General features: G+C 42.3%; 12 protein-coding genes across 12 annotated transcripts; 7 read left to right on the top strand and 5 right to left on the bottom strand.

The window, feature by feature from the left end:
• The first annotated feature begins 433 nt into the window (after positions 1-433).
• K450DRAFT_253358 (uncharacterized protein) lies at positions 434-2,658 on the top strand. Its single transcript, XM_051591020.1, has 10 exons — positions 434-616; positions 708-729; positions 796-869; positions 949-1,141; positions 1,213-1,292; positions 1,401-1,909; positions 1,976-2,011; positions 2,082-2,204; positions 2,268-2,526; positions 2,597-2,658. Exons 1-9 carry the CDS (start codon positions 604-606, stop codon positions 2,454-2,456), a joined length of 1,239 nt encoding a protein of 412 aa, XP_051442200.1. The 5' UTR covers positions 434-603; the 3' UTR covers positions 2,457-2,526; positions 2,597-2,658.
• Positions 2,659-4,252: 1,594 nt separating this feature from the next.
• On the top strand, positions 4,253-5,181 carry K450DRAFT_253348 (uncharacterized protein). Its single transcript, XM_051591019.1, has 3 exons — positions 4,253-4,681; positions 4,761-4,847; positions 4,924-5,181. The coding sequence occupies exons 1-3, from the start codon at positions 4,325-4,327 to the stop codon at positions 5,020-5,022; spliced, it is 543 nt and encodes a 180-aa protein (XP_051442199.1). The 5' UTR covers positions 4,253-4,324; the 3' UTR covers positions 5,023-5,181.
• A 1,233-nt stretch (positions 5,182-6,414) lies between these two features.
• On the bottom strand, positions 6,415-6,756 carry K450DRAFT_274063 (uncharacterized protein; the record flags this gene model as incomplete). The annotated part of the gene is made up of 2 exons (XM_051593101.1): positions 6,415-6,461; positions 6,528-6,756. The coding sequence occupies 2 exons, from the start codon at positions 6,754-6,756 to the stop codon at positions 6,415-6,417; spliced, it is 276 nt and encodes a 91-aa protein (XP_051442198.1).
• Positions 6,757-7,630: 874 nt separating this feature from the next.
• Positions 7,631-7,815, top strand: K450DRAFT_253346 (uncharacterized protein; the record flags this gene model as incomplete). Its single annotated transcript, XM_051591018.1, has 1 exon — positions 7,631-7,815. Exon 1 carries the CDS (start codon positions 7,653-7,655, stop codon positions 7,812-7,814), a length of 162 nt encoding a protein of 53 aa, XP_051442197.1. The 5' UTR covers positions 7,631-7,652.
• A 640-nt stretch (positions 7,816-8,455) lies between these two features.
• K450DRAFT_253343 (uncharacterized protein) lies at positions 8,456-8,727 on the bottom strand (the record flags this gene model as incomplete). Its single annotated transcript, XM_051591017.1, has 2 exons — positions 8,456-8,648; positions 8,681-8,727. 2 exons carry the CDS (start codon positions 8,725-8,727, stop codon positions 8,456-8,458), a joined length of 240 nt encoding a protein of 79 aa, XP_051442196.1.
• Positions 8,728-9,802: 1,075 nt separating this feature from the next.
• On the top strand, positions 9,803-12,029 carry K450DRAFT_201414 (uncharacterized protein; the record flags this gene model as incomplete). Its single annotated transcript, XM_051584664.1, has 11 exons — positions 9,803-9,905; positions 10,008-10,253; positions 10,291-10,507; positions 10,576-10,716; positions 10,784-10,951; positions 11,012-11,081; positions 11,162-11,225; positions 11,288-11,408; positions 11,482-11,553; positions 11,625-11,727; positions 11,802-12,029. The coding sequence occupies 11 exons, from the start codon at positions 9,803-9,805 to the stop codon at positions 12,027-12,029; spliced, it is 1,533 nt and encodes a 510-aa protein (XP_051442195.1).
• Positions 12,030-15,226: 3,197 nt separating this feature from the next.
• On the top strand, positions 15,227-15,483 carry K450DRAFT_158520 (uncharacterized protein; the record flags this gene model as incomplete). The annotated part of the gene is made up of 2 exons (XM_051583991.1): positions 15,227-15,310; positions 15,406-15,483. Coding segments are annotated over 2 exons (162 nt in total), but the record flags the coding sequence as incomplete, so codon positions are not given.
• A 174-nt stretch (positions 15,484-15,657) lies between these two features.
• On the top strand, positions 15,658-16,242 carry K450DRAFT_253299 (uncharacterized protein). The gene has a single exon (XM_051591016.1). The coding sequence runs from the start codon at positions 15,809-15,811 to the stop codon at positions 16,061-16,063; it is 255 nt and encodes an 84-aa protein (XP_051442193.1). The 5' UTR covers positions 15,658-15,808; the 3' UTR covers positions 16,064-16,242.
• On the bottom strand, positions 16,080-17,371 carry K450DRAFT_253289 (uncharacterized protein). Its single transcript, XM_051591015.1, has 3 exons — positions 17,325-17,371; positions 16,981-17,050; positions 16,080-16,809 (listed from the first exon to the last, which is right to left on the bottom strand). The coding sequence occupies exons 1-3, from the start codon at positions 17,325-17,327 to the stop codon at positions 16,097-16,099; spliced, it is 786 nt and encodes a 261-aa protein (XP_051442192.1). The 5' UTR covers positions 17,328-17,371; the 3' UTR covers positions 16,080-16,096.
• A 654-nt stretch (positions 17,372-18,025) lies between these two features.
• On the top strand, positions 18,026-20,284 carry K450DRAFT_253279 (uncharacterized protein). The gene is made up of 5 exons (XM_051591014.1): positions 18,026-18,399; positions 18,573-18,761; positions 18,834-18,965; positions 19,036-19,224; positions 19,293-20,284. The coding sequence occupies exons 1-5, from the start codon at positions 18,094-18,096 to the stop codon at positions 20,190-20,192; spliced, it is 1,716 nt and encodes a 571-aa protein (XP_051442191.1). The 5' UTR covers positions 18,026-18,093; the 3' UTR covers positions 20,193-20,284.
• Positions 20,285-20,726: 442 nt separating this feature from the next.
• Positions 20,727-21,878, bottom strand: K450DRAFT_178141 (uncharacterized protein; the record flags this gene model as incomplete). Its single annotated transcript, XM_051584287.1, has 4 exons — positions 20,727-21,077; positions 21,148-21,221; positions 21,281-21,660; positions 21,724-21,878. The coding sequence occupies 4 exons, from the start codon at positions 21,876-21,878 to the stop codon at positions 20,727-20,729; spliced, it is 960 nt and encodes a 319-aa protein (XP_051442190.1).
• Positions 21,879-22,616: 738 nt separating this feature from the next.
• On the bottom strand, positions 22,617-22,829 carry K450DRAFT_167557 (uncharacterized protein; the record flags this gene model as incomplete). The annotated part of the gene is made up of 1 exon (XM_051584063.1): positions 22,617-22,829. A coding segment is annotated over one exon (213 nt), but the record flags the coding sequence as incomplete, so codon positions are not given.
• Positions 22,830-24,421: the final 1,592 nt, after the last annotated feature.

Genomic DNA, 24,421 nt, shown 5'->3' with positions numbered 1-24,421 from the left:
CGTATGCTGTTGGGTATTATCGTAATTGGCAACGAAAGCAACTTTGTGATAAATAAGATAATGCTCCTTATTTTCCGTTTATAACAACATATAAGTTAGTGATGGATGCGCGAAATAAGAAGTCTGAAATGGGATAGAACCAGTGACAATACTTATTAGCCTTTGTTTCTTTTAGCTGAGATTACAGAAAGTGCAGAGAGGAACGACTCCGGCAAATTTGATACTATGCAGACAGATTTTATATGTCAGTTGCGGGTTCTTCAAGTACATGAAGTTGATCCAAGCCAAATCTGCCCAGCCTCGAAGCCAATTGTAAGCTCTACAAGCTGATTATTAGTTCAATGTGTATCTATGCAGCCTGAGAATTCAGACAGCTTTTCAATGTGAGCAAATATAGATTGATCTTACGTAGTTACCGTTTCTTACTGTGGCCATCACGATATATATAATTTGAGGGAACCTTCATTTTCGGTTAGGCGGAATTTAAAAATCACCCGCGTACCACAAGAAACAGGGAAGGAAAAAAAAGGTCGCGTTCAGATCATCGTTGTTCGAAATCTGGTCGCCATCGATACTTGTGTGAGCTCTGCTCAGTTTGCGTTTATGATCACAAACGGTAATTGCCCACTTCTTGATCTATTCTTAATTACTTCCGGCTGCATTTACAGTCACTAACCTCACGCACACCCACCCAACGGCGCGATCAGTGGAGCAAACGAATCAGCAGACGTGAGTAGCCAAAGCATCGACTTGATACCTATTCGCAAGGTTAGATACTTACATCTTCGATTGCAGTGAGAGCAATGTGCAAGTTTTTGTGCGCATAAGACCTCCTCTTAATGAAGGCACCGACGTTAACGAAGGACTAGGTAATAGCGAAGAAGAGAAAATCAGCTGTCTCATTATTCAGGTACTCGACCATTTTACCAATTGCATTATTTTCCGCAGTGAACATGGTATCACCGAATACAATTATTCTGTCTGGGCCACGTACGGAGATGTTCTCATACGATCAAGTTGGCAGCCCAGATACCACGCAGGATCAGATGTTCGAATGGGTAGGAGTGCCAATTGTGAACAGGTGCATTCAGGGTTACAATGGAACAATATTTGCATATGGGCAAACAGGAAGTGGAAAAACGTTAGTGAAAGTTGGTGCAGGTTAATGAATCTTCAACATTCTTTAACCTCTTCTGTCTTTCGGTGATATAGGTATACCATGCAAGGCAGATCTTCACCTAGTTCTGCAAATGCTCGACACCAAGGTGTGATACCCAGAAGTCTAAAATACCGTAAGTGTCATCGACTTTCATGAAGCTTACATCAATTGAAAAAGTTTTGTATACGATTATTCATTATATCAACAACGTGCATTGCATCACCATTTGGCGACGATGTAGTATTCGAACTCATCGAAAAGATGCAGAACGAAAATCCTGGATCTCAGTACATTTGCCGAGGATCCTACGTTGAAATTTATAATGAATATGTCTACGACCTCCTTGATCCACTTCAAACTCATCGACCCATCAGAGAAGATATCAAACGTGGAGTATATGTTGATGGAGTCACACAAGAAATCATCGCCGATCATCACAGCGCCTTGAAGCTATTCCAAAGAGGAGTCGCCAATCGCCACGTCAGTGAAACAGCTATGAACAGAGAAAGTAGTCGATCGCACGCTGTTTTTACTCTGACGATACAAAGCAAGATCTTGAGGGATGGAACATTTCACGTCAGGGAATCCAAACTCAATATGGTCGATTTGGCTGGATCCGAGCGCCAAAGAGATACCAAGTCCGATAATGCTCGATTAAAGGAGGCAGCCAACATCAACAAGAGTTTGTTATGTCTGGGTGGTGTGATTAATGCCCTATCTGAAATTGCAAATGGCACTCAGCGACATGTGGTAAGTAATATACGAACTATAGCAACCACCGGCGGAAGTGAATATTAACATACTCTTATCTAAAAGCATTATCGGGATAGCAAGTTGACGTTTTTACTAAGGGTGGGCACTTATTGCTTGTGTTGCATTCTCGCTATTTTGAAACATTTTGCTGACATCAATATGAAATTAGGATTCGCTCGGTGGCAATTCCGTTACCTATATAATTGCTAATATTGATGCCTCACCGAGGGCATACCAAGAAACTTTATCCACATTACGGTTTGCACAAAGGGCGAAAATGATAAAAAATACGGTATGTAATTTGGTTCATTTTCTGTGAAGTCGAAACAGCAGCTAATTAGAGGCTATTTTATAGGCTATCGTGAATCAAAACGTAGAGGAAGATGTCCTCAGCTTAAAGCAAGAGGTATCAAAATTACAGCAGCAGCTACACCAGTTAAAGAACCGACTCAAGAATAATTCAAAGGGGAAAGCAGTATCGGAAGGTATGATTAGCGGAGATCTACAAATGCATATGCAGGCACTCATTGATGAGCTTAAATGACGTCCCTTAGGAGAAAATCTATCTTCTGTTCGAACATTACTGAGGACGGCTTTGGAAAAGCAACAAGAGGGTACAGTACTCCAATATTGATAATGCATCTATGATCGTGCGATCTGCCTTATTAATGTAATCTATCACAGCAATACAAGATCGAGACAATTTGAGAGAGCAGATAGAGCTTGCGGAGGATTTCCGCCATCATTTACAACAGCAAATCGAGGTATATTATCTACAGCTGCAGAAGATCAAAGATGTAAAAGTATTCACCATGACAAAACTTTTAGTTGGATCAACTCTTATTGAATGCCAAAGACAAAATCATATATAGTGCAACATATGAAGATAGACAAAGTGCAGCAGAGGAAGAAAACAGACTTTTGAAACAGCAAATTTATGAAATGCAGCGGCAGGCTGATGAGCCCTCTGAACTATCACATTCACGCCTTGAAAATCTACATCTTCAAAGTAAGTAATTCGACGAAGTTAAAATGGAGTTGGTCTATTTCAATCGATTCTCAAAATCATTCTGTTTCTTTTGAATAGATGAGCTTTTTGGTCTCAAAGCGTCCAGAGATGTACTGGAAATGCAGACGGAACATAAACAACAAGAAGATTATACCAACACACTATCTTCTCAAGTCATGAATTTAATCGACGAGTTGAATCAGAGCCTCAATAATGATCCATCGAATAAGCCTTTGATCCAGAAATACCAAGAGGCTAAAATTGAGTTACAAAAAGCGAATGATAACCTTCGCCTTCGCCATGAACAAGTACAGTTCAATAATACAGTCATAAAAAGGCAGCAGAATCAATTGGAGGTAATGTGATTCGTACAACTGGCATTTTGTCTTTGATACCTATGCTGATGTGAGGCGCATTCATAGGCTCTGAGCAAGCAAATGGAACAAAATCATATGGTAAGTGTAACACGGCAAACTTCTTTCTAGATGGTAGCTTCTTAACGTTTTCATTAGACCTCTCCACCAAAATCGAAAGAGAACGAGCTTCAAATTGATCTCAACACTCTTCGACAAGAGTACAATATTGCTAAAGAAAGGGCTGATGGTAGTATACGTGCTGAATAATACGTGCTACAATGAGTGTTGCGCTAACATGTGTTCTACTATTGTTTAGCGCAACGATTGCAAATCCTGGAAGTTGATAATATGCTTCAGAGCGAAAGGAAAATGCGCCAAGAGCTTGAAATGCAACACATTCAAGAAAAGAATGAACTAACTGCACTGGTAAATATTCAGAGACTGAATGGAATGAATGATGCTTAATCAATCAATTAACCAGCACGTCATGTTCAGATTCGTCGTCTTGAAGGCGAAAATGAGAAATCAGTAGCTGCACAGCATCGAATTGAGCAAGAGTTAAAAAATATCATTGACGAGTCCAATGCGTACCGAGTGCAGTTGAGCGCATTTAACAAACAACATCAGGCCACCAACCAAAGACTTAAAGAGAGTGAACGACGCTTAAAGGTGGGTTTTCAATCTGCAAAGAGAAATACAACCGCCTGTAGATCAACTATGCCTCGAATGACTTATATATCATCTCATCATTCTAAAATTGCATCGCTCAGACCATCGAGGATGATAAACGATTTGATCCCACCAAACAGCCTCGTGAAATACTTTATCAAGATCACATGGCTGCCTTGGAGGTCATTTCTATGATGAAACGGGACTTGGCGCTACAAATCAATGATGTCGCTGAATTGGTAAAAAAAAAAAAAAAAGCGTGGACGTGTTCAATTTGCGCCTTGATGCTAACAATGACCTTTCCAGTTGAGTAACAAGAATACCACGGAATCCGGGCTTTCCAAGCTTACGTCACAGATATGTGATCTGACTCTACAAATGAATTCTGCTGAAGACTATGATGCCATCTTGAATAAGGCAGAAGAGAGTACATCTCTAAAAACAACAGTGGCAAGGCTCAAAGCTGAAAATAGTGGTATGAGAGAAATAGTGGAGAGGTACAAAAGGCAAGCGATCAAGCATAGGGAAAGAGAAGAAAGCTTGTCGATGTATCGGTCTCAGTTTAGTGATCATCAGCAACAGCAAAGCGCGTTGCAAGAGAAGGTCGCAAGACTGATGGAAGAAAGAGATTCGGCCGTAGACCAATTATCAATACTACAAAGGAAAATGTCAGAGATACAGCATGTAACTGAAGAATTTGAAGAGCTCAAAGAGTACGTAAATGCTGTGGAAGAAGTAAGTACGCGCACAATTGATCCGTGCTCATGGGTTACATAACGTTTATGTCGCACCAAAGACTAATAACACCGCACAGACCAATTCCAACCTTATACAGCATCAAAACAATCGGCAAAAAATTCAGTATCACGTAAAGATAAAGCAAGAAAACAATGATCTTCGGGTGAGTGTACAAGAGTAGCGACCATCATTTTTCTGAGACCACCAATGCTTAATCCGTTTTTTTGTCTGTTTGTTAGGCTGAAAACAGCGCTTTAAAGCTGCGACTGAAAGATCAAAGCTATGAAGAAGTAACAAGAAAAAAGAGGCGGTTTCCCTCTCTACCATCGTCCCAGTAAACTGATAAGGAACCTGTTATGCCATGTATATTCTGTAGAACTACCTAAGTATTATTAAACATGTTATCGTTGAGTTCTTAGAGCTGTAACGATTCCTATTTATCTCCTAGAATTTCATAATTGTACTTTATGTCCTAATAGCACTATTTAAACATTCACAGACCCTAGCTTTTCCATGTGATATAAGGAGTGTCCCAATATTCGTCTTACGTCGACCTTTTTTTCAAAGAAAGGTTGCTGATAGCAGCAAGCTTCGCTAAGAGACGGCTGAAACAGCAATACCACATTATCAATGTTTACTGCTAACAATCTCTTTCGTCTGGATTGAATGAGATGCTTCTCTGATTTTTAGACACAGATGGGACATAGAACAAAAATATGGAATTTCAAGCTCTTTGTATTCTGACCAATCTTACATTATGGGAATCATCATTCTTCCGCGTTCAAGTTCAAAATGTATGCTTATGTTTTGCTATTTAGCTTATCTTAAGGTAAATTAAATCAAGCATTCTGACTCTAAACTAACTATGATTGAGATGGGTGTGGATCTTTTTGATCTGAGATAGCCAATGAAGGTGTTTCCAGCTCGTGGACTGCGCCATGATTGGACACCAAATGGGTGGCGTTTGGGTCTTTGTTGTCTAGATACAATAACTTGTCTTTTCGCGCATACACCTTGTGGAATAAATCGACATTTATCATTGGCGTCAGATCAAGCCGTTCGCACCGTTCGCAATTTCGATGAACGGACAAGGCTATGGATCTGTCTTCATATCCATTACCGCATGTGCAATAGTCACTTAGAAGACACTCGATCACGGATCGACCAAGTACAGGAGCTTTTGCTTGTAATCTGTAAGTGATTACAGAGACAAGCCTAGCGACAAACTTAAATTGCAGAAGAGTTTGTGTTTGCGTTGAGAATGTAAAAACTTATACTGTTCATGCAGGGATTCTGATTTCACAAGAGTGTTTGATGTCGAAAAAGTATTCAGAGTATTGAGTTTCGCAGGCTGTAAGCGCGCATCTTTGCAGTCGGAGAGCACGGAATAAATAAAATGCAATGGTAGTTTTTGTTCATCAGCCATCTTTTCACATGAACTTTTCAGATGAAATTTGTACATGCCATTTTACAACATTCGCAGTAAGTGCTTCTGCAGACTCTTTTACGTCTTCCTGCGTCAAATTCTAAAATCTCTTTCAATGCTCCTTTCAATATCTCATACTGTTTATTTAGAAATATTTTGCACAAATTGAGAATAAATTTTACGTCAAGTGTATATTTAATTTGGTCAAATGGATGACGAAGTTAGTTCAGCGATTCTATAGTCTCATTGCAACCTTGTTCCAAATCAAACTTACCCGAAGTATCCAAGGGTGGGATAGCGGTAACTATCCCGGCGGGTTAGACGACCGTACAGGTATGGTAGCTTGAGAGCCTACAAGAGCAATTTATGTTACTGGTCAATGAATTTAGCGTTGCAGCTTTCTCTACCATGACTTACTTATACGGCCGTCTTCTTTGTACAACCCTGGATGCTTCGGAGGAACTTGGGACTTGGGAGACTTGGGAGGACTTTGGGAGACTTGAGAAACAGTGACAGAGTTGGAGGCCAGGAAGAGTTTGGAAAATTGATAGCAGAGATTTGTAATGGATACTCTTGAGGAGGTGCAGCTTGATATCCAGCTTTTAAACTCGTTACTCTCACCAAATCTCGGGGCGTGAGAATGCATGATTTCCCATTGCATTCCCTTAACGAGTCCATAGCCGTTACAATCTAATTTCCTTGATCAGATGCTGACTTTACGTTTAGTATTTCTATAACCTTATAACTTACTATCGTTGATGTGTCGCTGTAAAAGATCTCCCCTTTGACATGATCGGTACTTAATTTGTGCAGCGCTTTCTTGGTGAAATTGGGATCTGTACGCCTGTAGTTACACCAAGGTTACTGTCCCTAACAACCAATTGGTGTTGAAGCAGAGCACTTGCTTTCATGTGCTCTCTCCTTTATGACATGGTGATTATTTCGCTCAACAGAACCCCAAAATTGCCTCAAGGGTACTGCGAGTAATACCTACTTTATGTCGAGATAAAAGACTCTTACTTCTGAGCTTTCTCATTTATGACATGGCGATATTCGCCAATAGATGCTTAAGGTTGCTACATCCCATAACCGAACTTTGGGATATCACTAAAGAGCCAATGTCCGAACTTGACTTTTTTCTTTGTCCCTTTTTTGACATGATGATCATCACGCTAACATAGCCTCAACGGAAAAACATGATTAGTAACACCCGATTTCTGTTGATACAAGCCTCACAAGTCCAAGTGCTCTCTCCTTTATGATGTGGCAGTCATTCCGCCGACGGAGCATGAACATCGTCTCAAGATTACTGCGCTCCTAGCATCTGATTTCTGTTGAGAAAAGGCTGTTAAATTCATGTGCTCCCTCCTTTATGACATGGTGATATTCGCCAACAGATGCCTGAAAATTTGCTATGTTCCATTACCGAACTTTAGCGTTTCACTCATGGTAGATGTCAGTACTTGGCTGCTCCTGCTTTGTTCTTTGTGATAACGAGTATGGTTTCGCCGCCCAATATCCAAATTTGTTTATGCTCCGTTAATGAGGCTGGGTATCACCTACTTACCGTATGTCATTCATCGCATGGTCAGAGTTATTGACAATATAAACAACGTTGCTCGGATTACTACGGCTAGAATATACAGTTGTGTTACATGTATAAGTCAATACCTTACGGATCCAACGTGGTACTCAACAAATTAGCAGACAATCAGACTTTTTTATTTCATGAATGGAAGAATGAGAACCAAGGGAATTGCTGTCTAGAATTGAATGATACGTCGAATTGTGCTCGAGAGTTTTACATAACGAGTTATTTGCGAATTTCCGTTTTGAGGTTAAAGGGAAGTCCCACACTTTTGTTGTCACTTTGGTTGAACATTGATTGGAATATTCAGCAAAAGTGGATATATCATCTGTAGAACTTTTAGGATTGACATTAGAGAATGCAGCTTGGAAATATGATCGCTATTTCTTGCAGCAGGTATTTTTTCCAGTTTTTTGAGAGTCAACTGGCATTTTTCAACCAAGTGTCTATGCAACGCGGATATTGATATAGATACTTCTGAAAACGCCGCACAGAGTGCTTTTCTAATATCCAACAATATAGCTGTCGGGTGCTCATCGGCATAACATATCAGAAATTGCGAATGGTCGTCTGTCAACTTAAGCTTACGACCAGCTCCTGGCTTTCTACCGCTTATCGGTAATCGTCGTTCGTCATTGTATGTTCTGATGTAGTGTTGCGCTGTCCTAACGTTAATTCCAGTCAAGAGCGTAACCTCCTTGGCAGTCTTACCCTGCTCAATCACGTAATCAAATAATTGTTCAATCTGATGTCCAGTTTATCGTCGATATGGCCCTCTTATCTTTCGTGATTGGTGCCTTTCTGTTGAGCTCTCGACGATTGCTATGGGTGAAGCCGTTTCTGTGGATAGCGTGTGGTCCGGTCCCACCATATCAATATCCATCAGAGTTCTCAACGGTACCAGAAGGTCATCGTCATTTCCGCCTTCCTCCTCGATATCCACCGGTTGACTTGGTTTTTCCATCATAGTTTTCTCATTTACATGGTGGACTCTGTAGAGGTAGAGTTTTCATCTTCACACAAGATCATGTTTTCGCCTTCAATAAATGCGATATTACTGTTTTCCATGTCATATGCTCACTATGTAAGGGCTCATAGTCCGTATATTCAATTTTCTATGAAAACCTGAATTCGCATTTAAGGCTACCTAGGCAAAATATGGCTAAAGTTTGCGTATACAAATCAAAGGATCTGCGCCAATTATTTTGAGAAAGACTGTATGTATGCACCTATGTATCTTTGCTGGATATCACGTGGCAGTAATTGCGCACAGAAAGGAAAGCAAGAACTCTTCCTGCTTGCTTTTCAATTTGCCTCACCTCTCCTAACCCATCACCATTTAGACAATTCTTGTACTGAAATTTCACTCATGTCTAGAGATTATTGCAATGAACCTATTTCCTCAGAGTCCTCTGTAAAGGAGGCTTCTCACGAGAGCACGCCTTCCACAACACCAATAACCTTTTCACCCAGCGAACCGAACGTGCCTCCACCATCCCCAATGACAAAGGTCGGTACTCCTAATGAAGGGGAGCGATATTATAACTCTGGAAATACGTCAAGGGGCTCAGAATCCAAAAAGAAGCTCTTGAGCAGTGAGTCCTTTGAAGGTACGTATCTTTCTATCCACGGCGGGCGGGTCTATAATTTTTCCCCCACTTATGTTTCCTCCGAACCTCATAGACCTAGTCAGTCTGCTGAAAAAAGTACAAAATCAAAAGCAGGACAGCTAGCTAGTAGCGTTGGAATAATTCAGAAGTATAGTCTCATATAAGCTGCATCTTTTATCTGTAGAAACCCAAAAAAAAGAAACCATCAACAACATCTTTGCAGTGGCACAGCTTTTGCAATCATTATCAACTCAAATTCCTCAACCCACAGCATTAAAAAAACAATCACGTGATAATTTTGTGTAAGGTCACGTGAGTGCCTTATTATTTAAGAGTTGAAAGAGAACTGTCTTTTATTGAATAAACAAACCGGAATCCATGGTTGACCGGTCATGTGACTGTCGGACATGACATTTGAGCATCATTTTTTTCTTCCCATTTCCTTCGTTGCTTATACTGTGTCCTTTGTTTGATCAAGACAACAATAATACAAAATGGATATGGATGTAGAAGCAATGTTAGAGGCTCCGTATCAGGAGAAACCTCAAGCTGATGAATCCCATTTGCAGCATTCCAATGGACGCTCTGACTCTCGTAGTAGAGATGACCATAGAAGGTTGGCGCAGTTCAATTATAATGGATGCTAACTGTCAACTTATTCCTGACCTATAGCTAACTCTTTCATTTTCCTCTTTCTAGTTCATCTCGACATTCAGGTTCCTCAAGGCACGATCATTCAGCATCTCGTTCTCACCGTGATGATTACAGACCACGAAGCCGTTCTAGACCTAGCAGTCGTCGACACCGTAGTCGCTCTAGAGATTACCCAAGGTCCCGATCCCGTGAGAGAGATTATTATAATTCCCGTAGAAGATCTAACTCCAGAAGTCGAAGAAGAAGAAGTAGAAGCCCACGCAGACAGGATCGAAGCCGTGAGCGCTTTGAGTAAGCATCATTGTATTGAATCGCATTGAAGTAATAGTCTTCACCATTAACCCTTCAATCTCTTTAAGCCGCCGCAGACGTAATAGATCAGCTTCTCCACCAATACCGGAAGAGGAACGTGATAAAAGGACGGTGTTTGTGACTCAACTTTCGGTTCGTCTTGAATCTAGGGAACTGGAAGAATTCTTCTCCCAAGCAGGCAAAGTCCGAGATGCGAAGATCATCATGGATCGTAATTCCAGACGCTCTAAAGGGTACGTGAATGACTTGTGTTTTACCCGAGAGCATATGTAGCCATCTTTAACACCTCTTCTGCTTTTAGTGTTGGGTACGTCGAATTTTATGACGAAGCTACTGTTCAGAACGCATTGGCAATGTCAGGTCAAAAACTTTTAGGTATACCAGTTGTGGTCCAAGTAACTGAGGCTGAGAAGAATCGTTTAGCAATGCAAGCCCAGAACGCGTACGTAATCCCTTACGTTTTCCTCCAATTTTTTTTTTACCTGAGCTAATACGTTTTTCCTATCTAGTGCCTTTGGACATAATGACATTTCATATCATCGCCTATATGTTGGGTCCATTCATTTCAAGCTTACTGAAGATGATCTGCGACAGATATTTGAGCCATTTGGCCCTATTGATTCTATCAATTTGCACACAGACGAAACTGGTCGATCTAGAGGATTTGCTTTCATCCAGTAAGTATACCAGTCATTTGGCGATTCGGAGATGATATGATTGTTAATATCTTAAATTAGGTTCCGCAATGGAGCCGATGCAAAGCAAGCTTTAGATAAGATGAATGGCTACGAGCTTGCAGGACGTAATGTAAGTAAACTGGAAAAGTATTCGAACATATTACTTGTGCACATTGACAACCAAATTTTTTCTTTTGGTTCCCTTCTCAGTTGAGAGTTGGTTTAGTAAACGAGAAGACCGGCACTGGTGGCAACTATACTCTAGATGAAGAAGGTAAGAACTTTCTTGTCTTCTGCTTGACATTGGTTATACACATCTTTAACATTACTTTATAGAAACATCTGGCATTTCATTGAATTCCACTTCTAGAGCAGAACTTATGCAAAAACTGGCGGCCAGACAGGCTGATACCTCGCCTAAAGCTCCTGCATATAAGCCTACTCCAACGCCGGCGCCGTAAGTACCATGATGGATAATATGAGCTGTCTTGATCTACCTTTGGTTTAACATTCTTCCTCGTTCTGTTTAGTGCAAAGGTCAACGTTCCAACTGCGGCGGCTACGCGTACCATTATGCTTAATAACATGTTCAACCCTACAGAGTATGTATATTCGTGCTGTCCTAACGCTCAGTTCCTAGATTATATACTAAGTGTTTGTACCTCTTTCACAGGGAAACCGAACCAAACTGGGTGCAGGAGCTTGAAGCTGATATCAAAGATGAATGCAGTCAATATGGGCAAATCTCCCACGTCAATGTTAACGATGATTCATTGGTATGTTTACTTACAACTCCGCTTTCCATCTCACCCTATCCAGCCTATTGCTAACTGTATGTGCACTTATGTAGGGTGAAGTGTTCTTGAAATTTGACAATGTATCAGCGGGTGAGCGTGCTGTGAAGGCGCTGAACGGGCGTTGGTTCGGAGGCAAGCAGGCAAGTGCTTTTTCAACGTTATTTTCCAGTCCCTGTCCTTCATTTCATCTAACCTGTCCTTCAAACCACAACAACAGATTACAGCTACGTTTGTACCTGAAGCAATCTATAATGCTCGATTTTCGCTTTAGGATCCGCTGATAACAACGAAACATCGCAACGTCTTATACTTCCTTGCTGGCAATGGTTAAAAATTTCCCCTCCCTTTCCCCGAAAGCAAAAACGTTTTTCTTTGTGTCATCATTCTGTTTTTCAATAGGTTCATGAAAGTATTCTCTCCAAAGGAAAGCATGCCAGTGAGTGGTAATTTCACAAGGGTTTAACTATTTTTCTTTGGCTTTCCTTTTGCGCGATGGATTTAAATAAAAAAGTAAAAGTGTTGATTTACTCTCTGTACAGACTGCGTGAAATTCACAGCAGCTTTCTTACTTCTGGTCCTCCAAACCACACATCTTGCCATAGGACAAAAAGGTAAACCCCGCAGATATTCATGGTCTGACTTGTTGCTTCGCGTTGTCTTGCGCTGCTTGCTCACAGTACACCTTGTAGTCCAGTTACGGAAAAGGTCTGGTAAGGGGTTAATAGCATGCTGAGGGCCCACAAGAAGTATTACCAAAGTGGTGGCTTCTGCACATCCATCGCCTAATTGGCTGGGAGCTGCATCAAGTTCGTCTCATCCTTGTAAACACAAAACGTCTATTAATGCGTACAGTAACTGCATTTTGCTTCGAACTAACGATTATGTTTTAGTCCGAAGTACGGCTGACGCTGAGTTCCATCGACATAGTGATTAAATCAGGATGCGTATTTGTTGACTTGTAGTGTGGTGTAGTATTACTGTGTTTTGATCATTAGATTTGACCATCTTAATTATCAAGCGCTAAGCCTGAGGTTCAGCAGAGGGATCTTCGCCTGCTGTGTCACTTCCCCATATTTCCGGTCCAAGCAAAAAAAGATAAACCATCTTGCAAGACGGATCGAGTTGAATTTCGTGTATTGCCATTGTGGTTTTCATCCGTTTTTCTTACCCTCTATTACGTTAATAGTTATATCGCCACTAATTTCTGATGCTTAATGTGCTGTTATCCATTGTTAAAATACGTGTTGGCAGCGTGAATGCTCCTAGGTAAGCATCTATTGGTTGTAAACGGAAACATTCTATGAACTTATCGGGTTTGGGACTTTCTTTTTAGGATTGGATCAGGGAGTAAACGTGCGGTAAGGGTTGCTGTTGAAGCCCTTTTTTTTCGAGAAATAAGTTTTATTGCTCTTGTTGAAAGGACCAGTCAAAAATGTGATAAGCGCTGCCGAGGTAGACCATATCGTGGCTCGGGTATCTCATACATTTATTGGTCCATGCGGTTATATGATAGCCTCATGTCGTCACACCGGAGGAGACCGCAAGGCGCATTGACAAGTTGCCACATGTATATTCTACTATTTCAGTTTTCGACATTCTAAACGACTAACCAGATGGACTGATGCCATCTTGCCTGTTAGTCATACCACTTCACAAGCTATTTCGCAAGTTGGCAGCAAGCTTGAAATTTGCTACTGTCACACACCGATGAAAAAGCTAACATGTTGCTAAAATGGCGTAGGATCGACAGCGACAGCTCAACGGAGCTGGCCCAAAAAAAATATTTTTTTTTCTTCAGCAATCATCAGCACTTCCCCTTTTCCTTTCCCCTAGCCACCCGTCATCATCTACACATCCTGAACAGCAGAATAAGGTAACGGAAAGGTTTGAAAAACTCGTGTTATGCTATTCCATTCATGGGTGATCTACTTTTACTGGAACGCCAAGTTTTATACTAGGTCTCTATCGTTCTATATGGTACCATTTCCTATATTTTACTTCTAGACTTTCCTTATAGTTCCAGTGTACATTTCGTCTTAATCTGCCTACTGTTTCACTCTCGAGGCACACAAAGATCTAGTTCCCCCACAATATAAGGCAGAGTCCACCCCCTCATCTCATCGCGTGATGAATTGACAGACTTTATTGCTTGTATCACCTCTTCAGCACGAGCAAGCTTATCTCATTTCTTGTATTGATTTATTTATTGATTTATTTTTTCTTTTTCTAACTCCTTTTTTTTCCCATTTCAACGCATCCCATCTCACCAAGTCGTGTGGCAGCTGCCTTTCTTCTTCTATCCTCTCTTTGCTCGTCTCCCTAAAGGTGTCATTGCCATATTACATCTCTGTCGACCATTGTACTCTCACGGCGTCTGATCGACATCAAGTATTCTTTTATGATATCCTTGAATGGTCCTATGAATTATGACATTGTTTATCCATTTTCGCCGAATCATGATGAACCGTATCCTCAAAGAGAAATGCATTTACATACAACAGTAAACCAACACGACCCATTGACGAATATGTTCACCACTCGCGCTTCTGGTTATTATCCACCAGCTGGTGATTTACGAACCAACGTTTACGCTCTACCCCAACGTGCGCTTGGCCGGCAACCATCTCTTTTACCTTCTCAGTCAAATTCTATGAAGGATATACCCGACTCGTATGAAATATATGAAACTAAAGATTTTGGCCTTCAGCGAAGATTTTCCGCAAACGATTTTGAACCACGGCCACGACAACTCTCGCGCTCCACTGATTGTATATTCGACCCTTTACCAACGTATCACGCTGGTTCAGTGCCGGAAGCCCTGCCATATGAAGCTTCCTCTTCGTGTTATCATGATCAAAATCGTATGAACAGTGACGATACTAGCAGTACCAGTAGCAGCATTGGAGAAAGGTAAAAAAAAAAAAAGCCTTCTTTCAAAGGGCCATGACGCCGAATTTCTTTGCGTGATAGAGTGAGGATAGTAAAACGCTGTCTCTATTTTAGCCGCCGTCCTATGGTTACCTCAAGGATGACAGCCATGAGCAATAATTCATCAAGACCTGGCGCATACGACGTTCATTACAACCAAATCACCCAAACCCATCTACCTTCACAGCCTCCGACTCCTGTTGCAGGACGATGGAGATCCAGCACCTGCTCAACTGATGCGAATATATGCGATATGCTTTACGAAAAAAATTCCTATGCTGACGAAAATGCATTAGGTCAACAGCTGTATGTAAACAGAAATAGCGGTGACACCTCGATATATATGAGTTCTGAACACCTCCATTTGTTGTCTAGAACGGCAGCTAGCTCTAATAGCCATGCAACTGGTATTTTACCACCATCATTGGCAGGTCATAGCGATCCTATTGTTAGCAATATATCAAAGTCTCTTAGTAATGATTCAAGGCAATGTCTTCCTGGTGCAGGTCTTATGTCAAGCTTCAGTACCAAGGCTAATTCAACCGTGCCCAAGCGATACAAATGTACTGTTTGCACTAAAAGGTTTACGCGTCCCAGTTCCTTAACCACCCACATGTACAGCCACACTGGCGAGGTAAAAAAGAAAATTTCTGCATGGGCATTGTACAAATTACTACTATCCAAACCTCCTCGTTCTATACTAACTATTTTGCCTTCACTTGTCTTTAGAAACCACACAAATGCCCAGTATCATCATGCGGCCGTCGATTCTCGGTCGTCAGTAACCTTCGCCGCCACATTAAGATTCATGAAACGGACAAAAGTCATTAGTTCGTCATACCTTCGACCCTTCTGCACTCTATAACAAAATGATAAAACAAGTATCATACTTGTATGATTCCTGGCATGTACCAAAAGGAACTCATATTTTTTGCATCTATTTCATGTCAAAAAGATCTCTCTATGTCGCTCATATTTCTTGGCTAGATACCGGCAAGGGCTGGATACATCACCAGCAATTGCAATTTTTTCTTTTAAATTTTCCCATCAATTTTCTTTTTGTTTAATACTTTCACATCTGACAAAAAGAGCCTGCTCTTTAGTCAGACAGTTAGGCTTTAGCGAAAGGCTTATGGTATGCTCCTTGAGGAGTAGGCATGCTGTCATCGCGGGTTTCATGCTTCTCTCCCACCTCTACTCTTTTTTCCTATTTTTCGTCCACTGTCAAAATGCTGTAAATTTTTCGTTCTCTGTTCAAGTCATTATACCATCAAAAGTCTCCCTCTCTCAAAAAAAAAAAAAATTCAATAAGAATGCGTCAAAATATATTTCAAAAAGATATCGGACAACAATGTATTTTATTGTTCAGCCGGAGCATCTTGTTTAAATGGGGCTCGAGGTGTATTTTTGAGTGAAAAATTTACTGTTGGGCAGCAGCACGGCGACGGTCACGCTCCTCAGAAATGGTCAACTTGATACCCTTCTGCTTGGGAAGAGAGATCCAGGGCTTGTTACCTTGGCCAATGACGAAAACGTTGGACATACGGGTAGCGAATTGACGGTCAAGGGAATCCTTAACGTGGACAATTTCGAAACCACCAATATGACGTTCACGGTGGACGATGACACCAACACGACCCATGTTACGACCTCCAGTAGCCATGCAGACGTTGCCAACTTCGAACTTGATGAAGTCGGTGATCTTGGCGCTCTCAACATCGTAACGGATGGTGTCGTTAGCCTTGATCAAAGGATCGGGGTAACGGATGGTGCGGCCATCGTGGGTGATAACGTAGGGGATACCCTTAGCACCGAGTTGGACCTTGCGGACCTTGCAGAGCTTGTACTTGGACTCCTCCTCAGTGATGCGGTGGATGGTGAAACGACCCTTAACATCATAGATGAGACGGAATTGCTCACCAGTCTTCTCAATGGAGATGACGTCCATGAAACCAGCGGGGTAGGTGCTGTCAGTGCGGACCTTGCCATCGACCTTGACGAGACGCTGCATAAGGATGTTCTGGACTTCCTTACCGTTCAAGGCATACTTCAGACGGTTACGCAAGAAGATGATGAGGGGAAGGCACTCGCGGGTCTTGTGGGGACCAGCGCTGGGCTTGGGAGCATAGGAACCTGTAAAGTATAAACCGGTTAGCAAGTTGTTCGATCATCGAAGTAAAACTTTTTTTTTTCAAGCATTGATTCCCCTTAAAGATAACCAATGATGAGCCTATCCTTCAGATACTGCTCAAATTCGGTACTAGAAGGTGCCGTTGAAAAAACGAATATAGAACGAAATCGTACCCAACAACTTGTCGAGCATCCAGTGCTTGGGAGCGTTCAAACGCTTCATGTGCTTCTTAGGTCCACGAGCCTATTAAAGTGCAAGGTAATCAGTACATATCGTTTCAATCAGAAGAAAAACTAAAATGGCAGTGTCGAATGCATTGTTGAAGACATAGAATGTTGCGTCGGATTTTTGCAAGAAAAAGTCGCCAATGCAGAATGTACTTGCAAATGTTGATTGCTTCGCTAAAACCGATCGATCGAATCATCGGTAATCCATCCATCCATGTACGGATGCATTCATCTATGTCGCTTCGTTGCCAATATCTTATCCACATCACAAACTTTTGTTATGTACGAACCATGTTAAAAAGTAAAGAGGAGGAGCCTTCAGCTGCAGACTCTGTGCCGAAGGAAATGGCTAAAATTTACTACTCCGACCTTTGGGTTTCTGAGCACCAAAACAAAAGCACAAAAAAAAAGTACAGCCGCTGTGAGTGTAACTAATATATGTCTAGCCATAAACTCTAGCTATCAGAGCCTTCCAACAACGACAGGACACAGACATAACTCATAGAAAATGGATTGATATCAACTGGAACAACCAAAGTGTACTTCTAACATCCTATTTTTGACTGAACAAAAAGGTATGCATTTTAAACTCAGGTAAAAGGCAAGTACAGTCTCAATAACGCACCAGAAAGTTTTATACACTGTTATTTACCTGGAACACAATATAGGTGCACTCGGTTATAACTGGAAATGTTCATGATAGATGACTAACAGCCTCCTCTGGTTGAATCACTGCCCTTTCTGCTGGTGGCCAACCACCCCCTCTGTCCATGACCACTTGAAATGAAACGTTGCAATATGAGACAGAATAAGATTTTGACAGTTGATGTTGAGGTGTTGCTCGTTGTGTAATCTCAAAAGTGTAAGGTACCCTGCTAATAATGGTGATAATGTGACTGACTTTATCTTTCTCCATCCCTTACTGCCATTATCTTCTTTATCACAAGGCTACCATCGAATAGAAAACAGACTGTTACTTTTAGCTAATGCTGTGCGTGTTTAAAAGGACTGGGAGACGCAAGTTTTATTTTTATGAGTAAATAACGTTGGGGCGGATCCATGATATTCGATGGTATGGCTAAAAGCAGAAAAAAATTTATTGCGGCCGACGCAACCCTACTCACTTATTCCGCTTTCCAAACACGAGACATGGAGTCAAAGAGCCAATCTCACCGTCTTGGTCAATTCAAGAACAAGTCCACCTTCAAGACCGATGAAGTCAGACGCCGACGAGAAGCTCAATCTGTCGAGATCCGTAAACAGAAGCGAGAAGACAATCTTGCCAAGCGCAGAAACCTCAATGCCATTGGTAAAGAGGACATGTCAGAGAGCGAGGATGAAATGGAACAAGCTGTAGATCTTCAGGTAAGAATAATAACAACAATTTCGGAATACGTAACCAACCATGACAGCATGGCCTTGTCATGGTTGAGCTTACGTGGGACAGGTTGCTTTACTACTGGCTTCCATGGCAACGTGGGGCTGGCATGGCGACCTGGCCAGATCATGGTATCACCGATTGACCGATCTACTTGCAGCTTCGCGAGATTCTCCCCCCAATGATTGCTGGTGTGTATTCAAATAACATTGAGCAACAATTGGACGCTACCACCAAATTCAGAAAGCTGCTCTCCAAGGAACGCAACCCTCCCATTGAAGAGGTCATTGCCTGCGGCGTCGTTCCCAAATTTGTCGAGTTCTTGAGATCTCCTCATTCATTGATTCAGGTAAGTGATAAACCATCCACTGTATGTACGTGAATACGCGTGGACTAAGACTTATGCTTTTATCATTGATAGTTCGAAGCTGCATGGGCTCTCACCAATATCGCTTCAGGCTCGTCGCAACAAACTCAAATCGTGATTGAAGCTGGCGCTGTCCCCATCTTTGTTGAGCTCTTGAGTAATCCTGTTCCCGATGTGCGCGAGCAGGTAAGGAATCTTTGTTTTTGTTTTGAGTACTGTCGATTTCTTATTGACTGACGATAATGACAACTCATAGGCTGTTTGGGCTCTCGGTAACATTGCTGGTGATTCACCCATGTGTCGTGATTTTGTGTTGCAATGCAACATTCTACCTCCTCTCCTTTCCCTTTTGAATGAGCATAACAAAATCTCCATGCATCGCAATGCCACCTGGACTCTTTCCAACCTTTGCCGAGGTAAAAATCCTCAACCTGATTGGTCAATGGTAAGTCTCGGCTTTTCTAAATTACTGCGTTAGACCATTTGCCTCTAATACTAAATCACCTGGTCTAGATCTCACCTGCACTTCCGGTTCTGTCCAAATTGATCTACTCCAACGACGATGAGGTTCTGATCGATGCTTGCTGGGCTATCTCGTATCTCTCCGATGGACCTAACGAAAAGATTCAGGCAGTGGTTGAATCAGGTGTATGCCGACGCCTTGTCGAGTTATTGATGCACAGCTCGACCAGCGTTCAAACCCCAGCACTTCGATCTGTTGGCAACATCGTTACCGGTGATGACGTGCAAACTCAGGTCATCATCAACTGCGCTGTTCTTCCTTCCCTGTTGAGTTTGTTAGGCAGTCCGAAGGAAGGTATTCGTAAGGAGGCATGCTGGACCATCTCCAATATCACGGCTGGTAACGCCGCTCAAATTCAAGCTGTGATTGATGCCAACATCATTCCACCCCTCATTCATACTTTGGCAACGGCAGACTTCAAGACCAAGAAGGAAGCTTGCTGGGCCATTTCCAATGCTACCTCTGGTGGCTTGAACAAGCCTGAGCAAATCAAATACTTGGTTTCTCAAGGTTGCATTCGCCCACTTTGCGAATTGTTGACTTGCATGGATAACAAGATTATTCAGGTTGCTTTGGATGGATTGGAAAACATTCTCAAGGTTGGCGAAATGGAACGTGCTAATGATATGGATAACATCAACCGATATGCTGTGTACATTGAAGAATGCAACGGCATGGAGGCTATTCACGCTCTTCAAAATCACGATAATGAGGAATTGTATAAGAAGGCTTACCATATCATTGACAAGTACTTTGTTGCTGATGATGACGATGTTGAGGATAGTGATTTGGTACCAAAGATGGATGAAGCCTCAGGTGGTTTTGCCTTCCAACAGAATGTGAATCTTCCACAAGGAGGATTCCAGTTCGGTGGATTTGGGGCTCAATAATCGATTCCAGCCCAGACAACCCATCTTATTTCAACAACACTTTTCTTACCGAGACGCATATACTTTGAATTCTCTTGTCTCATTTCTATTCGTCTGCCTCTTTCTCAAAACACCCGTTTCTATTTTTTTTCTTCGTTCTCGAACCCTTCTAAACTTTCATGCTAAGGTTTCCTTTTCCAACATAATGACCATCTCTGTCTTCTTCATACCTTCTTGTGCTACTTCGTTTTTGTCTACCCCCAAACCTTCGTCTACATCCAATTTGAGCCTCTCCCAATACACCATTATTCCCAACCTTTTTTCTTTTGCCCCCTTTTCCCCCTCTTCTAACAAACCCTTTTTTCCTGATACATATTCAAATCGAAATAAAGATCTCAATCCTGAATACTGACTCTATACATTTTAGAACGTTTTAATAAGATTAGAGGTATCAGCACGAAAGGCGGTACCCGTCGTCAAATATGCTGTATAACGTAAGGTAGGTATCAAAGGGGGTGGGGTTCGTCTACAACTCTGTCAATCTAGGAGAAATAATTATTTTGCAGCATTCTTTCTTGCCTCACGACTAGCCTTAATGAGCGGTGCAAGGCTTCTGAGTTTGTCAGCCTTGGCAAGGAAAGGGTGCTGCAAGATTTCACTGGCAGAAGGGCGCACATCAGCATCCACTTCCAGACACTTGGCCAAGAAATCACGACAAAGACTAGACAGGGTAGTCGGGCTTTGAAGGTCGGGAGTGCCGTTCGTAGCAATAAGGTAGATGGCTCGTAATGGACTTTCATGTAAGTAGGGTGGTTCGCCTTCAATCATCTCAATGGTCATGATGCCGAGCGACCATATATCGATTTTAGGGCCATAATCTTTACGAGTGACCACTTCCGGCGCCATCTAATGACCCCAGTAAAGCGTGAGTATGAACACTAAAATCCCATGCATTAAATAGCTATCTGATGCTTACCCAGTATGGCGTTCCAATCATCGTTCGTCGCTTGGCGTCCATGTCATTCAGACGTGCACAAAATCCAAAATCGGCTACAGGGAAATGTTAGTGACATAAGAAAAAAAATTGGGCGGACGGACCAAACACTTACTCAGTTTGACTTCACCATTAATGCCCAAGAGCACGTTGTCGCTCTTAATATCACGGTGGATGATGCCTTTGGCATGTAGATGAGAGATGCCTTCCAGAGTTTCCTTAGCTACAGCGGCAATTTGACCTTCGGTCATCATATTGTTGGTTACAATGTCCGTCAAGCTACCTCCTTCCATGTACTCCATCACCACCCATAAGTCGCCGGTATGCAAAAAGGAGTCAATGTAGTTAACTATATTCTTGTGGGCCGATTCGCGCATGACCAAGATTTCATTGATGATCAGATCCTTGTTGGGTTGCTTTTCCAGGTTCATCTGTTTGATGGCCACTGACATGTTGGTATCCACTGAATGCGCCGTAAACACACCACCTGAAGCACTGTTGATGCAATGAATTAATGTGAAATGTATGATTAAATGTTAGATCAAATGTGTTGCTTACCCTTGGCCAATTTTGACCATATTACGATACAGCTTCGTAGGATCAGCGTCTGTGCATATTGCCCGTAAGTTCTCTATTATTTTCGCATCACGAGCAGCTTCTTTCAAACGCCTTTGTTCTCTTCTTCTTGCCGGGGCTGCAGAAGCAACATCCATGGCTGGGTCGAGAGGTGCGGCTGTTGGTGCAACGTAAATGCTAGTTGAATCGGATTCGTCAGCAGGTTCTGCAATTTCCACTTTCTTTGGTTTGTTTCGAGGTGGAGCAACCGGCCGTTCGCTCACATATGACGGTGTGCTTGTCGACCCCGCTGCCTGTTCTACTTGCTGCTTTGAAGTAGACAAACCATCAGCAGTTCTAGGTTTGGGAGGTACGGTTGGTTTGGATGACACTGGAGGCTTTGGTGGTGGTCCAGCTTTGGGTTTCCTTGGTGGAGGTTTTACTCGGCTTTCAGCAACGTGCTGTTCCAGTTGGTTCCGAATGTTCTTCACACTAGTTGCTGGATTAGAATCTACTTTACTTTGCTCGGATGCGCTGCCACGATTGAACGAAGATGCCTACACGAGTAAATACACATAAAATTTTAGATCTTTGCTAATTGGTACTTCTTGAACCGGCAGCCATCTTACCTTCTCTGACTCATTCGTCTTTCCTGTCAAATTCGGCCGAACAGGGATTGGAGGGGGTTTGGATCCAGATGTTGACTTATCTAGATTCGGTGTCATACTACTCGACAGATGATGATTTGAATTGACTACGACGATGCGAGGGCGAGATTGACGTTTAGGGAGTGGTGGGGGTCGACTAGGTGACACCCCCGGAGGTGGGTTTTCAGTATTGGATATCAATGAAGGGTTAGGAAGTCGCGGTGGATGTTGAGATTGCGCCAATTCGAATTTTTGCCACACCTCGTCGTCCGGATCTTCTCGGGTTTCCTTAAAGAATGAGATGGCGTCCAGTACTGCTTGTGGATTGGCTTCTTGCTCTCTTCGTGTGATGCCACTTTGGTTGAGAAGTACTTGCCACTCCTTTGGCAAACCAGTAAACTCACCCGTTTGGTGGTTGAAGCCCACATGGGTAACGTGCGTCATGTTGTAGGGTGATGAGATAAGGTTCTTGTGCGGAGCTGATGAGGAGCTTGTAGAGTTTGCGCCGGTTGAAGTACCTTGAGCCGTCACCAGTAAATCATTCACACCGTTCACCAACTTGTCAAATGTTCCTTTCAGCACAGAGGTAGTTGTCGCTGCCACATTAGATACACTGCTCATGGTTGGTGGGGACCATGAGGATTTTTCATTCGAAGAAGACTTGAGAATTGGAGACTTTGGATCCGAGTTCGATCTAGGTGTAGGTGCTCTTGCCTCAAAGTTTGCTTTTGAAGGAAGAGGGTGTTGCGGTTTGAAAGATGGCGATGATACAATGCCTGCAGACTTTCCTACGGTTGGTGTTGTAGGTCGTGGAGGATAGGAAGGTTTTCCTGGTGACGGTGGAGGTATGGGATTCGCATCTACATGATCAACAGAAGTAGGTGTGGTTTGTGGTCTTGGTGGAGGTGGAGGTGGTGGGGTAGTTCTCGGCGTGGGGCTACCAGTCCTCATGACTGGACGAGGTGCCAGAGGGGGCTTTTGTATACTGGTGGTTGTTGGATTTTTAGGTGTTGGTGAATAAACTTCTATCGAGGGTGAGGCGAAGGCTGGGGTTTTCAATGTTGGAGTTTTTCTACTTAATTTTTCGGGCTGAGGTACATTAACGGTTGGCTCTCTATAAGCATTGAGATTGATTGTCTTGGTGAGAACCGGTGTGTCTAATGCATACGAGCGGCGTCGATCGGAGCCAGCTGTTGGCCGCTTGGATGAATCTTGACCGCCATTAAAAAGTTTTATATTCTCAGTCACAGACCGTGAGCGATGTAATTCCTCTTCAGACGCGGAGGATCGCTCGTCTGTTCTATCATGATTGGTTGTCTGCATCAAACTGACATCTATGGAAGTCGGGACAGCAAGTAAGTGAACAGCCAAAATCTTGGCTCCGAACGGATATGATGCAACCAACCCCAGTCACACTTATAAGGCAGCAGAAAGCCCCTCTCAGCGCAGTGGCAAAAAATCATACTTTTGAGAACAATTACATGTTATACATACCTTTGTAATATGAACTTGACCATGGATATTTGGTACAGCAGATGAGTTCATTTTACAACAGCTTGGCCAAACAAACGCCGCAGTGCTGTAAGTGTTTGCCTTGTACCACGATGACACCTCATAAAAATGACATACAAAGACCGTAAGACGGCAGCCTAGCTTTCAGTTTGAGTTAAAGATGAATGGGATTCTCAAGTCTGATTGATCACATATTATTTTATCTCGCTTATATACTCTTATTGCACGCATTTTCATAGTTACAAGGAGATGCATGCTCTTGTCAACATTATTTTTTGGTAGCCTATTCTGTTTCTCGGACCCTGTCCAATGAAGCATAAAGCGCTTTCGGAAGTCGAAGCATTGTGGGGTGTAAGATAAGCAATATCGTCTACATAAAATCCTTGGCATTTAACACAATTTTTGGATAAGCATAACGTTCAAGTTATACCTTGGGCGAAGTAGTATGGCTATGGTGTAGACATTACGCCGATATTAAATTACCAGAATCTAATTGCAGTCCTCTATATAAATGGGCACTCATGTATTATTCTGTTCCTTTC

The sequence above is a fragment of the Umbelopsis ramanniana genome (assembly GCF_025399195.1).
Source record: "Umbelopsis ramanniana AG unplaced genomic scaffold K450scaffold_53, whole genome shotgun sequence".
NCBI classification, from domain to species: domain Eukaryota; kingdom Fungi; phylum Mucoromycota; class Umbelopsidomycetes; order Umbelopsidales; family Umbelopsidaceae; genus Umbelopsis; species Umbelopsis ramanniana.
This window is presented reverse-complemented; position numbering and strand designations above follow the sequence as displayed.

What these genes read in the sequence shown, in the direction of transcription:
- K450DRAFT_253299 (XM_051591016.1), top strand. Translation starts at nt 15,809, where the DNA reads ATGGTATGCTCCTTGAGGAGTAGGCATGCTGTCATCGCGGGTTTCATG.
- K450DRAFT_253279 (XM_051591014.1), top strand. Translation starts at nt 18,094, where the DNA reads ATGATATTCGATGGTATGGCTAAAAGCAGAAAAAAATTTATTGCGGCC. An exon ending in AACAAGCTGTAGATCTTCAG is followed by an intron (nt 18,400 to 18,572) that starts GTAAGAATAATA and finishes ATCTACTTGCAG; the next exon opens with CTTCGCGAGATTCTCCCCCC. An exon ending in TTCCCGATGTGCGCGAGCAG is followed by an intron (nt 18,966 to 19,035) that starts GTAAGGAATCTT and finishes GACAACTCATAG; the next exon opens with GCTGTTTGGGCTCTCGGTAA.
- K450DRAFT_253358 (XM_051591020.1), top strand. An exon ending in CAAACAGGAAGTGGAAAAAC is followed by an intron (nt 1,142 to 1,212) that starts GTTAGTGAAAGT and finishes TCGGTGATATAG; the next exon opens with GTATACCATGCAAGGCAGAT. An exon ending in AGTTGACGTTTTTACTAAGG is followed by an intron (nt 2,012 to 2,081) that starts GTGGGCACTTAT and finishes ATATGAAATTAG; the next exon opens with GATTCGCTCGGTGGCAATTC.
- K450DRAFT_253348 (XM_051591019.1), top strand. Translation starts at nt 4,325, where the DNA reads ATGAATTCTGCTGAAGACTATGATGCCATCTTGAATAAGGCAGAAGAG. An exon ending in ACGTAAATGCTGTGGAAGAA is followed by an intron (nt 4,682 to 4,760) that starts GTAAGTACGCGC and finishes AACACCGCACAG; the next exon opens with ACCAATTCCAACCTTATACA. An exon ending in AAGAAAACAATGATCTTCGG is followed by an intron (nt 4,848 to 4,923) that starts GTGAGTGTACAA and finishes TCTGTTTGTTAG; the next exon opens with GCTGAAAACAGCGCTTTAAA.
- K450DRAFT_253289 (XM_051591015.1), bottom strand. An exon ending in GATGCTCGACAAGTTGTTGG is followed by an intron (nt 16,810 to 16,980) that starts GTACGATTTCGT and finishes TATACTTTACAG; the next exon opens with GTTCCTATGCTCCCAAGCCC.